The sequence below is a fragment of the Hipposideros armiger genome, unplaced genomic scaffold, assembly GCF_001890085.2.
Source record: "Hipposideros armiger isolate ML-2016 unplaced genomic scaffold, ASM189008v1 scaffold_79, whole genome shotgun sequence".
Classification (NCBI taxonomy): Eukaryota; Metazoa; Chordata; class Mammalia; order Chiroptera; family Hipposideridae; genus Hipposideros; species Hipposideros armiger.
This window is the reverse complement of record NW_017731429.1, coordinates 1,915,769-1,928,751: the sequence shown is the minus strand read 5'-3', so window position 1 is coordinate 1,928,751 and position 12,983 is coordinate 1,915,769. Positions and strand designations below refer to the sequence as shown.

General features: G+C 33.8%; 1 protein-coding gene across 20 annotated transcripts in view; it reads right to left on the bottom strand.

The window, feature by feature from the left end:
- PICALM (phosphatidylinositol binding clathrin assembly protein) overlaps nucleotides 1–12,983 on the bottom strand; it is a 97,754-nt gene that overhangs the window by 38,780 nt on the left and 45,991 nt on the right. For all 20 annotated transcript variants that reach the window (XM_019643478.1, XM_019643481.1, XM_019643479.1 and 17 more), the window contains exons 6-11: nucleotides 11,316–11,427; nucleotides 9,121–9,227; nucleotides 6,794–6,835; nucleotides 3,314–3,399; nucleotides 893–1,016; nucleotides 484–620 (exon numbers count right to left, since the gene is read on the bottom strand). In XM_019643478.1, coding sequence (XP_019499023.1) covers nucleotides 484–620; nucleotides 893–1,016; nucleotides 3,314–3,399; nucleotides 6,794–6,835; nucleotides 9,121–9,227; nucleotides 11,316–11,427 — 608 coding nt within the window. The remainder of the gene's footprint in view (nucleotides 1–483; nucleotides 621–892; nucleotides 1,017–3,313; nucleotides 3,400–6,793; nucleotides 6,836–9,120; nucleotides 9,228–11,315; nucleotides 11,428–12,983) is intronic.

Genomic DNA, 12,983 nt, shown 5'->3' with positions numbered 1-12,983 from the left:
TTCAATACCACAGAAATCTGGCAACTAAACTTTTACTGTGTTCTGGATTACTGAGTTTAACACCAGGAATAGACATGTAAGACATTTAATATCCAATGAAAGGATATTTTGAAATATGTATAAAATCCATTACATATATATGCAAGAGTTATAAGGGATCCTGAACAGTTAGACACTTCATAAATGTTTTTAATTATAATTAACTTTTATACAATGAAATGTTTGCCCAGAGATAACCCACTACATTCCAATTAGTATAAATTTGTAATTTAGCCATCTTCCATTTCCTAAATATGCAAAATACAAACTCTTATCACTTTATATTAGGTTATTATACCTCTACCACCATTTATCACCACCTCCTTTGCTTGAATTTATGATTAAAACTGATAAATCAAACTAAACCTGAAACGCTCTGCAAAATTTCTCTGAGGAGTCTTTAAGCCTAAGTATTCCGAGGGAATCTTTAAGGTCTCTACCTACCTGTTAGAAGAACTAGGGGTAGAAAATATGTCAATGGCTGGTGCAGTCATTATACCCCCTGCTGAGGTGGACACAGGAGAGGCTGCAGTTGTTAAAGAGGTATGAGGTTTCTTTGCAAGCTCTTTTAGGCGCTGTTCCTGTTGAGAAAGGTAACTACCGTAAGGAATCCAGAAACCAGGTTTGTTTGTATGGCCTCTGAAAAAAGCATTTCCTAATTTTGTTTTGACAGCAGAAAGGTATTCACTGACTGTTTACTAGTCATTCAATGTTGGGATGAAAACTTAAGACTATGTACTAAGTTTCACCCCATGTGAATAACTATACATTAAATATAGTTTCTATAGAGGTCCTAATTACTTTATGAACACCTGTACTTGTTTTTCCAAATAAAGAGAATGCACACACCTACCTTTAAAGCTTTTAAACGAGCCTGTTCTTCCTCTAATGCTGCCTGCTTTTCCCTTTCATCCACTTTGGTAAGAGACAGGCCAGTACTTGCCAGGGAAGAGACTGCATTGGAAAGTGTTGTCGCCCTAGAACAATTGGACAAAGGTAATTTGGCTTTTTGCCAAACATTTCACATTACAACCTGGTTATGAAATCGTCTGGCAACCTTGGCATGGATGGGCACTAGTCAAAACCAGTACTTCATAGGAAATATTCTACCCAGTGACCTAGAGGATTATTAGCATTTACACACACATTCACTGCCTTACATTAGGGTTAAGATTTTAGAAAGTGTTCACAATAAAGGTGAGACATTGCCTCTTCTAAACCCTAAGGGAGGGAACCTATGAAATTAGGAAAGAGCTCACATGCGCCCAGGAAAGCCCTGGTGGGTAAAAAGTATTGTGTTTCTTATAGGAAATGCTTCTCTGCTAACTTGAAGCCTGGGCTTTGGCAGTACTACCACAGGAACACTAAAACATGAGTCCCAGTAACAAATAATGTGCCTAGGTATGCTTCCCTTTTAATAATTCCCAAGGGTGTCGTTCTCAGGGGACCACAGGTTCCTTCAAAAGGTCAATTTCATTCCAGTCACTGGTCCATCTGGCACCCCCTTTCTATCTGCTACCCTTTTCCTGAGTTATAATTTCTTTTCCAAACATATTATACATGCACGATGCAACATCTCTCACTGGCAGATTCACAGTAAGCCGCCTCCTTTCCCTTATATCAAAACTTTATCCCTATCATAAGCCTCAACATTAAATTCCCAAATGTTAATTCTAGCAAAATAAACACACGTGGTAAAGAATTATAACCTGAAAAACTACTCCTCAGTGATCTTTATTCATTTTCCTTTTATCACACACCCAATAGCATTAATTTCTACTCTAAGCACACAAGTAACAAAACTATTTAAATTTTATGTAAAATCAATTTTATAAATGAACCAATATAAACATACAAATCAGAAGGCAATATAGTACTGACAGAAATGCAAGAGACCCAACAAATTTATGATAAAAAACATGAGGTAAATCGGTATATCTGAACTACTAAGCTACATTTTTCATTACTTTCTCAAATAACTGGGCCTTATAATTTTGGTTTGTATGTCTAAAAATTACTAGAAAATTCAAAGAGCATTATTTGGAATTAAAAACTATTACAACTCAGTAACAATATTTTCCTTTAGAAATTACTTCAATTTTGTTGCTAAAAATAAAGCAAGTTCTGAAACAACAATCAAATAAAAAGGGCCAGCCGAATGGCCATGTTGGTTAGCAGTTGGCTTGGGACGCCAGCTCTGAGAAGCAGGAACCCGGTTTGGATTCCACATAAGGGCCAGTGACACTGCCCTCTACAGCTAAGATGGTGAACAACAGCTCTACCTGGAGCTGGGCTGCTGTGAGTCGCCAGCGAAAGCACAGGCTGCAATGAGGCTGCAGTGGGCTGCTGTAAAGCTACCGTGAGTGGCCGGCAGCCAGCATGAACGGCTGGCTGCCATTGTGAGCTGCTGTGAGCCGCCGTGAGCTGATGTCCAGTGGCTGGCGACTGACTGCCTTAGCTGAGAAGAGCGCAATGACACAATACCAATATGGGCCAGTGAAGCGATGTCCTCCACAACTAGACTGAAGAACAAAAGGACAGCAACTTGCCTGTTCCCCTCCCTCAATTCCCCAATAAAATCTTTAAACAAAAAAAGTCTAAAAAGAAGGAAGGTTCTCATGATACTTCATACAAACTTTGTCTTCATACTGTTAAAAGGAAATCTTCATAAGAACACATGAAACAACTACTCATGTCACTACCCAATTCAAAAATCATGTTACAAGGTCAATGTGAGATGGTCTGTTACATTCAATTTGCTAGATTAATTGGTCCCAGTCCTGGAAATATGGTCAAAGCCTAAGAGACTGATTAAAATATGTCAATAATCAATCCCATGAACTAGCATTAGTGAAAGATGATGAAATTGGATGTCAGACATCCTAGGTTTGAGGCCCAGAGTTACTACTGCATATTTCACAGGGCTATTATGAGGGTTAATCAAATTTGTAAAATGGTATCTTATGAAACACCATACAAATGAATGCATTATTATCTTTAAGAGAAATAGTCATACTGTGAACACAATTCTAAACCAAGTAGCTGTCATCACCTTAATAGATGCTAACATTTATTGAAGACCAAGAACTATTCCAAGGATTTACATGAATTAATCCATTTAATCCTTGATAGAAACTCTATGAGGATACAGTCATTAAACCCATTTTATAAATGATTAAATCAAGATAAAGAGAAGTAACTTGGAACTTGAGCTGGGTTCATCTACCCTCTCAGAATCATCACTTTGCTCTTTGCCCTATGAAGAATGATGTACCTGCTTGCAGCTGTAGAATCTTTGATTTTCTTTCCTTCCAAGGAAGCTAAATGTTGTTCCAAAGCATCAAGAAGACTGCTAGGGGCCTGAAATTGTACGAATATTAAGACTTTCATGATAATCAGGTCATTGGTCAAAATAAAGCAAGTATCATCTGACAAAGGAGAGCAACACAAATAAATAGGTATATTCCTCATGAACTAATTTACAGTGGAGTTTTAGCTACCTAAGAATGACACTGTTATTTTTATTACATACACATGAGCTAGTAAGGGGTATAACATAATCAAAAAAATGAAAACCTTGACTAAATAAACATGATACAATAAAAGGATCCTATAAGTGTTCAATTTTTTTTTTAATATTTAACTTATTTGAATTTTAAATAGAATGCTCAACATACTGTTGAGCATATTCCTGGTACTTAATAAGAACCTCCTGAGTAATGAAAAGTGTCCAAACATTATTTTTGAATAGCTATTGATAAATGAAACTGAAGACTAACATCAAGAAAATGAAAAATTAAAATCACAGTGAGATACAACTTCTTGCCAACCAGAATGGCTAAAGTTAAATAGACTAGCAATATCAGATGTTAGTGAAGCTATGGAACAACTGCGAGTCTCATACAGTGCTGGTGGGGGTACATCCAACTTGAAAAAGGATCTGGATGTTTTTTATAAAGTTAAATATACACCTACTGTTATTACCCAAATTCCATTCCTAATCATTAACCCAAGAGACATAAAAGTGTGTCTCCACAGGAAAAGATTTGTTCAACAAACAATCTTTCAAGTAGCTTTATTTATAATAGTAAATAACTGCAAATAATCCAAAAGTCGATCATTTGGAAAATGGATAAACAAAACTGTGGTGAATCCACACAATGGAATACTATGCAGCAACGAAGAAGAATGAATTAGTGGTTCATTCAACAACATGGACAGATCTCAAAACACTGTGATGAGCAAAAGAAGCCAGATACAAGAATAAATACGTGCATGATTCCATTTATATTAATTTCAAGATCTGATAAAATTATGCTATTAGAAATCAAAACAGTGATTTGTATGGAGAGAACTAGGGAGTGATTGGAAGGGGACACAAGAGTTAGGGTGAAGGAAATTGACTTACATCTTAAATAGTGTGTTGATTACACAAATGTATATAGTTATCAAACCTCACTGAAATGGATACCTCAATTTTTTTGAAACAAGAAAGACTAGCTTTTAAACTCTCAGGGTATCTGTCAAATCTCAACTTAATATGAAGACTTAATTATTTTCAAAAGGTCACCTTTTCAGTGATTTGAGAAGGAACACTACTTTTAAGTGAGACAAATTCATCAGTGGTATTTAAAATTACCCCAAATATTCTTTAGGATGTGAGATACAAAGTTTCTGGATTACAGAGATCTAAAAATAGTTGGAAGAGTCATTACTAGCTAATTTCTCTAACAATTATGACTTGAACACTTTCCTTCATCCTGTATCACACACACACACACACACACACACACACACACACCACACACACAGCTCAAGGCAGATCAGTAGAAAATTAAAACTGTTAGATTGTAACATTGACTTCTATGTTGAACTGAGAACACATGTACAGCTCATACAACCCCAACAAAATGCTTGCTAAATCAGCAGGCAAAGCACTGTCCCAAGAGTTATTGTCAGAGGTCATGTGAATGTTGATAACAGTTAACATTTTAAAAGTTTTTATAACACAGCAGGAACTGTGCTAGCTACCTTGTATTTAATCACTGACTATGAGAAAGACACTACTAGTATATCCTATTTACAAATAAACAACCTCAGTGAAAATTAAGTTAGTTGTCCAAGATCACATATCTGATAAGCAGCAGGAGCCAACATAGGGTCTAAGGTATGTTTAGCCTCAAAGCCTACATATCAACTACTATGCTACAGAATCCTAAATTAAAATTGTGGTCATTTACATTTTTCTGAGGGGTTTAAGTTGAGGCTTACAAATATTAAACCACCAAGTTAAAATAAGTAATAACAAACTATTTTTAAATATCCCTTTTATTAAATATATCTGGCTATTCTGTAAAAGTCAAAACCACATTTGGAAGAGTAAAGGAAATGTGATGCTTCATATTTTAAAAAGAACAATTTATAACAAACAAATAATAATCTCAAATTTCTACTGTTGTGCATAACCACCTCTTCCCTGAAGTATAAACAGCTTTGTTTTAGTTCACTTTTCAATCACTCAGAGATCATCAACAAAGAAGGAGGAAGGGTCGGAGGCTGGCCAACCCTACCAGTTTCACTACCATGAATAAAGTATAGCCACAGGGCAACCTGGCCTGAAGCTGATGTTTCTGAAACAAAAGCTAGGTGAAGGTGACAGGACAAATGGAGTAATGGGGAATCTGACCCTGCCAAATCACTTATACCACATACTGTTCTAGCAAAGACTCTTCTCACATTCAACCCACGATAATGTACTCATCTTAATGAGATCAATGCATCTCACATGCAGAGTGTGTACATTTACATATAACCCATAACTAGATCTATTGAATACTCTGAGCCTGAAGATCAAAGGGATGAATCAGAACAAATGCGTACAGAGAAATACAGTACAAGCCATTATTTAAAAAGATGTCCCAGAACAATTTAAAATTAGGTACAAGAGAAGTAAACTATTAAGGATAGAGGTAATACAAGTGTTATAAGGATAGCTTATGCCAGGTATTCTCATTCTTAATACTCAGTAAACAAACAAACAGAAAAAGCCAGAAAAAAAACTAGGTTTAAAGTTTTTTTCCTAGAAATATTTTTGAAGATGATGATAAAACCAATATACAATAATAATATCTACCATTGAGTGCTTAATGCTGTGTCTTTTAGGTATTAACTTGTTTAATCATCCCAACTACCTTATGAGGTAAATACTGTAATTTATCCATTTTAGAGATGACAGAACTGAAGCAGAGTGCAACTTCCCCAAATCACTGGGCCAGTTAGTGGCACAGCCAGGACTCAGACAGACAGACAAAAACTGCTCTCTTATTCCAATATCACGTTTTGAGGTTTATCCCTATTTAATATTCCTACCTGAGTCAAATAGCCAATGAGGAAGGTTTAAAACAAAAATGAATCCTGTATAAAATAATTCTCTACCAACAGTACAGTGCAAATTTTGTTTTTAAAATACTGTTCTCTCAGTTCAGTTCTTTTTTTTTTTTTTGAGGCGATGATGATGAGAAAGAGATTAAAGCAGTAAACTAAAGGAATGGTACAGCAGTGGCCAGCTCTACCAATAAGTGAGTACGTCATAATGTTGGAACAATCATCAGCAATACATCAAAATGTTAAAAATCTGTCAAGAAAAATTACACTGATCTCCTTGACTGCAGGGGCTGCCTATTATTCATCATGTGTCCTTCACACCTAGTAATACATAGCAGACAGTGAATTGATATTATAATAATACACTTACCTGTGAAAGGTCTGGTATATCACCTCTGTCAATCCCAACTTGCTGTAAGAAGAAGTCAGAAGAATATTTAATCTCCAAAAATATTCAGTATTTCCAAGGCTTAAATCTTATTAGATGGCTCTAAAAGTTCTAACAGGAGAGGAACTGGAGTTGGAAACTCAACAAGACTATTCAGTTACTATCTCCAAATACCTATATCTCAAAGTACCTATAGGTATCTCAAAGTACCTATAACTTTTCACAGTTTGAAAGAGCCATCGCTTCTAGTTGCTGTGATAAAAACACTATGTATGGCAAGAACGAGGAAGGCTGATCACGAACAAACAAGTTCCCTGGGGGCATAAAAAGACACTTTGTCTTTCTCCATAAAGAATGCTTTCCCAGGCAATCAATCACCATAGATACCAATTTTTAAAATCTATGTTCACTCAATTAGGCCAGGTTTTATACAAATGCCAAGTGATACCTAACCAGAATATAACTGTCTCCACAAAGCAATCCCACATACTTTCATGATGTTCAGGAACTAAACAATTTCCAGCAGAAAAAGATAAAAACCATTCCTACTTATTCTTATACACAAATTAAAAAACTGTTTTCCCTCCCTGTGGCTGTTTCATTTTCTAATCATTTCCCTTTTCTCAACCTCTCAAGGGCCAGTCCCAGAATGGTATCAGTAGAAAATCTGATAAAATAATTCAAACTGAGATCTTCATAGATAATCACTAGCTGATACATTTGTCCCCTTGAAACACATTTGAAAAGGTTACTCATGCCTTTACTCCAAGAACTAAGATCTCATAATGAACTTGCAATCCCAACGCAGCTTCATGAAAGAATATTTTAGGGCAGGAGAGTCTTCCTATTTCTCAGATCATATGGAACAGATGGTCTATCCCAGTGGCGGCAAACTTTTGAAACAGAAGAACCACTAGGGGTCAGCAAACTGCGGCTCGCGAGCCACATGCGGCTCTTTAAGTACGTACATGTGGCTCTGAAGTAAAATTGAAAATAAAACTATCATAGTTTCATTTATAAAATTTTTAAAGGATATTATTCACATAATAGTGATTATGTAAAAATATATTTATGGCTCTCAAATAATTTTTAAATTGTTGTGAGGGACAGGATTGGTTTCCAGGGTCGGCACATTTTTGAGATGGAACGTACCCAAAGAGCCACATGTGGCTCGCGAGCTGCAGTTTGCAGACCCCTGGTCTAGCCCATCTCAGGCTAAGTAAGGCCAGCAGATCTGGCGGTAAATAGGATTTAAAACTTAAGTCAGTGACTATAACCATCAAATGCCATGATCCTAAGAGACCAAAGGGAAAAGTCAAACAAATGAAAACTTAAAGTATTGGAATCACAGCATAAACCCTATTTTCTTTTGGTTTTAATATGTGACTGACCCTAAAGAAATAGGAAAAAACATTGATTTCTCCTTAAGAGATATTTTACATTCAAGATAAACTGCAGAAGACTTTATAAAACAGATGATGAACAACACAAAGATATTTTCTTCAAAGGTCTCATCATCCTGTTTTAGTCATGTGTTATAGGCTAAAATATCACTATGGTAATAGAGCTAGCTAGAATCAACAACTTACTAGTTCCAGATTAGCTACTTTAATATAATTGATCAATTATAGCTTAGTCATCTTCCAATATTAATTATCCTAGCAAGATGGTGGTGATGGGTAAAGGGTAGAGAAAGGTTAAACAAAAACACTTTAAGAACTGCCTCTGTGCAAGCAAGATACCTGTAAGCATTACAACTGCCTTCTGTGGCTATTTCAGAAAACTATTTCTTAAACAGATTTGCAAAATTAGATTATCCTGTAATCTATATTCATGGTTTCCATAATCAATGATGAATAATAAATACACTGAATTCGCTTCTGTAGAGGAACAAAACATTCCGAACGATGTGGCTCCAGTTGCAAGTCTCACTAGAGGAGAGAGACTTGCACTAACATTGAATAGTCTCTACCACATTTAACAGAATAAATCTTATAAAATACATGGCTAATTCCAAACCTAAAAATTACTGCCACCACTGTGTTCCACCTACCTAATTTTATAGAGAAATAATTTTAAAATAGATTACCTATCAATATTCAATACTGAATTAAATATACAGGATATATTTTATTCAATACTATATCATATACATATATATAACACAGAATTCAATACAGCTTATCCATATAATTGAATACATGCATTAAAGATGTTTCTTTTATTGAATAATGACCGATTTCTTTCAAAACCACACTTTAAAGACAAAAAAGCAGGTTAAGAGACACAGTCACTTAAAGATAGCTTACCTCTGCAACTTTGAGAAACTCTGAGATTCTTGTCATCCTGGTCAGGAACTTCTTATAGATGTCAAGACCTTCTTTGCACTGGTTCTTTTTCATATCAAAATATTTTTCTGCCAAAAGTAGATGTAAAAATACTTTTACTCAGACCAAAATATAACATTCAAAAAAGGCAAAAAGTAATAGCTCCAAAGAGATCATATAGGGTCTCAGAAAATACACTCACCCTATATAAGATAATATCAGCGCTAAATTAACTTAGATATTTAAAGCAAATTAAGAGATGCTATTGTACAAAAGATAGAAAAATAACTTGACTTTATTCATTTTACCAGTTTCTTCTACAATATTTTTTCCCTCACAATTACCTAAATATGTATTTGTATGTCAATAATATCACCTTTTATTCCATTTAAAACAGCACTAACTTCTATTTCCAAATAATCTTACTAATGACATAGTAACAAAGATGGCTACTTAACCATGTCCAAATGCCACTTAGAAAACTCATTTAAACTTAATATATAAACAGCAGTAAAGAGCTTAATTTATAGTAAGCACAGGCTAGAAGACTGCGCCTTCCAAAGTTTTGTAGGAAAAAAACACTTCATTTTTCAATTGTGGAAAAAAATAAACCAAATTTCCCTATTTTCATGGATTAAAGCATCCCTGAGTAAGTTCGTAAGCCAATGAAAAACAAATTAAAATAAATTCTAAAAGAAATAAAAAGGACTGGTGGGAGAACAAGTACATTGGAGTAAACACATTTGATATCTGACAGTTGTACTATGGCATTCTTTGCAGACTATTATTTGTCCATTCCATCCAAATCCCACTGAAAAAAATAGGCATTCCTAGGCAAAATTAACTGCATTTCATGTACAGTTGACCCTTGAACATCGTGAGGGAATAAGGGCACCGACCCCGCTGCACAGTGAAAAATCTGCATGTAACTTTGGACTCCCTGAAAGCTTAACTACTAAGTCTATTGTTGACCAGAAGCCTTATCGATAACATAGACAATTAACACATATTTTGTAATGTTATATATATTATATAGTGTATTTTTACAATAAAGCTAGAGAAAAGAAACTATTAAGGAAAATACATTTACCATATCGAAAAAATATACGCATATAAGTGGACCCACGCAGCTCAAAACTGTTATTCAAGGGTCAACTGTATAACTAATATACAATAAAGCACCACATATCCCTAAAATGCCTCAAAACGCCTCATCCTTAAAAATAAATGTTTAAGGCATTTAAAATAATTAGCAATTTTTAAATTAAATTTAGAAAAAATATCAATTTTACAGTTAAAGTTCATTATGAAGTAAATTGTGAAAAAATGATTTTTATGGGACAGAAAAATTCCAACTTAATTTTTAAGGCACTTTTATGTTTTCAAAAATTATAAAACTGATAGAAGAAAACAGATATATCTAAAAAATAAAGTTCATCTAGCTAAATGTTCCAGTTGTAAAAGTATTTACTGTATTTTGCTGTGTATAATGTGCACTTTTTTGCCCAAATTTGTGAGGGAAAAATAAGGATGCGCATTATACATGGGCAGTACTAATTCCGTATCTCTATAAATGTTTTTAATTCTTTTATTTATGCTTATGAGTTAAAAGTGTAACTCTAGAAATCAATAATGTTATCCATATGCAAAATAATACCCTGGAATATGATAGTTGAGCTTATGACGAACTTGTAACGACGAAGAGTTCTTGGCCTTCTATGATGTGTAAATATCAAAAAATTTGTTACCGGTACATAAAATTTCTTGTATCTTGTATCTGTTCTTGTGCTTTGAAATTATTTGTTACATAAAATTTCTTGTACAATATGTTAAAAAATAAATGCTAAAGTTCCTTTTGTCATACAAAAAACAAGTACCTAAATGTAAACAAATAAAATTTGAATTAAAAAAGTAAAATGAAACATTTTTTTGCCCAAAAAGTTTGGGCCAAAACTGTGGGTGCGCATTATACATAGCGCATTACATGCAGCAAAATACGGTATCACTTAGCATGTGTTAACAGGTATAAAATTCTTTTCTCCAAATAAACTGTTACAATAAATGAATATATCTCAAATTTCTAGGCAGCTTTAAGCAACATGAGTTGATATTTAAATTTATTTATTTATGCATATGACACAATAAATAAAATGCCATTTAACTATAGCAATATTTACCCAATAGGTTAATAATTCCTTCATTGTATGCTGCAAACAGTCTAATGGCATCTTTGAACAAAAGCATGAAGGCAGCATTTATTACCCCATTTGTAAGTTCATTACTATTAACCTGGGGAAAAATAAGAAAAAAAATTAGCTAATCTTATGTTTGAAATTACAATGACTTCCTGCAAATTAAAATACAGTGAATTCAAATATTTAGGTGTATTAGGGAAAAAACTAATTTATTTCTTGTAATCAGAGTTATAGCCACATAGTGCAAAAATCTTAATCAAAGAGTTTAGACTTATGCTAGACTGAAGCAAACAAACATCCTATGACATTCAATTTAGTTTTGAAGTAAGTAACTGAGAACAAAAGCACCCTTTAATTCTTGAAATACTAGGCTATCTCACAAAAGTCTTTTAATTAGAAATGCATTTCAACATTACCTACTTCTAATTATAAAATAAAGCCATTTCTACATGGAAGCTCACTTTGAGTCATGAAGGATTCACTGAATATTTTAAAATAAAAAAATATTTACTAAATGGCTACTACAATCACCAAGGCACTAAGCTAAGCTAAGCGGAAGATACTTTTTAAATATAAACACACACACACACACACTTTTCTCAATATTACAAATGAACTCACTTCAAAATGGTTATGATAAGAAGTATTTTTACCTCATGTGGTTACTGGGAGAATTAAATGGTAGGTATACAGAGTGTAAAGAGCTTAGTGTAGTACCTTACACATGGACAATCAATATTTACAATGATTACTGAATTATGTTATAACAAAAAAATAGCATTTGTCTATCAAGAATACTAGAAATAACTTTAGTTTTATCTCAAGGAATAAATCAAAAGGATAAGCCAAATTAACTTTAAGTTCTTTTATAGTAACACAAATATCTAGTACCTGAAAATGAACTTCTTGGTAGGTATAGAAAAGCATAAGTATAAAGTTGAGTAGTAAACAACAAATTGGTAAATATTTGCAGGATACTAACAAGGCTGATTTCCATTATAGAAAAAGAATGCTAATAATAAAGCAAATGGCAGACAATTCACAAAACAAAAAATACAAATAGCTAGTAATATGTGAAAATAAGCTCAACTTCATTTATCAGATAAATTAAGATATAATAATCAAATTAAATTACTGCAATATCCTTTCTTGAGCACTAGACCAGTAGGTAGCAAAATAACCAAAACCAAAGTATCATTCAGTGCTGATAAGAATAAAACAAACAAAAATACCAGATACCTGTTGACAAGTGATTGGCTCAACATTTTTGGAGTGTAAATTGACAATTATTTTAAAAATTTAAATGTTTATGTCCTCTGAACCACCAAATTCTTTTTCTAGGCATTAACCTTATAGAAATATTAAGTTGGCTATTTCTACAAAAAATCTTCTTACATATTTACAATCTAAAAACCATTATCAAAACAAAACAGGTTTTCAGATCAATTCCTTCACCTCTCTCATTGCTTTAGCTTGTACGGTCAATGCTCCGTATCCACAGGTTTCATATCCAAGGATTCAACCAACCATGTACAGAAAATATATTTGGGGAAAAAAAAGTTACGATGTTACTGATATGTACCGTGTAGTTAGGCCTACCACGGTTGCATCTATACTAAACATGCACAGACTTCTTTTGTGTGCCATTAT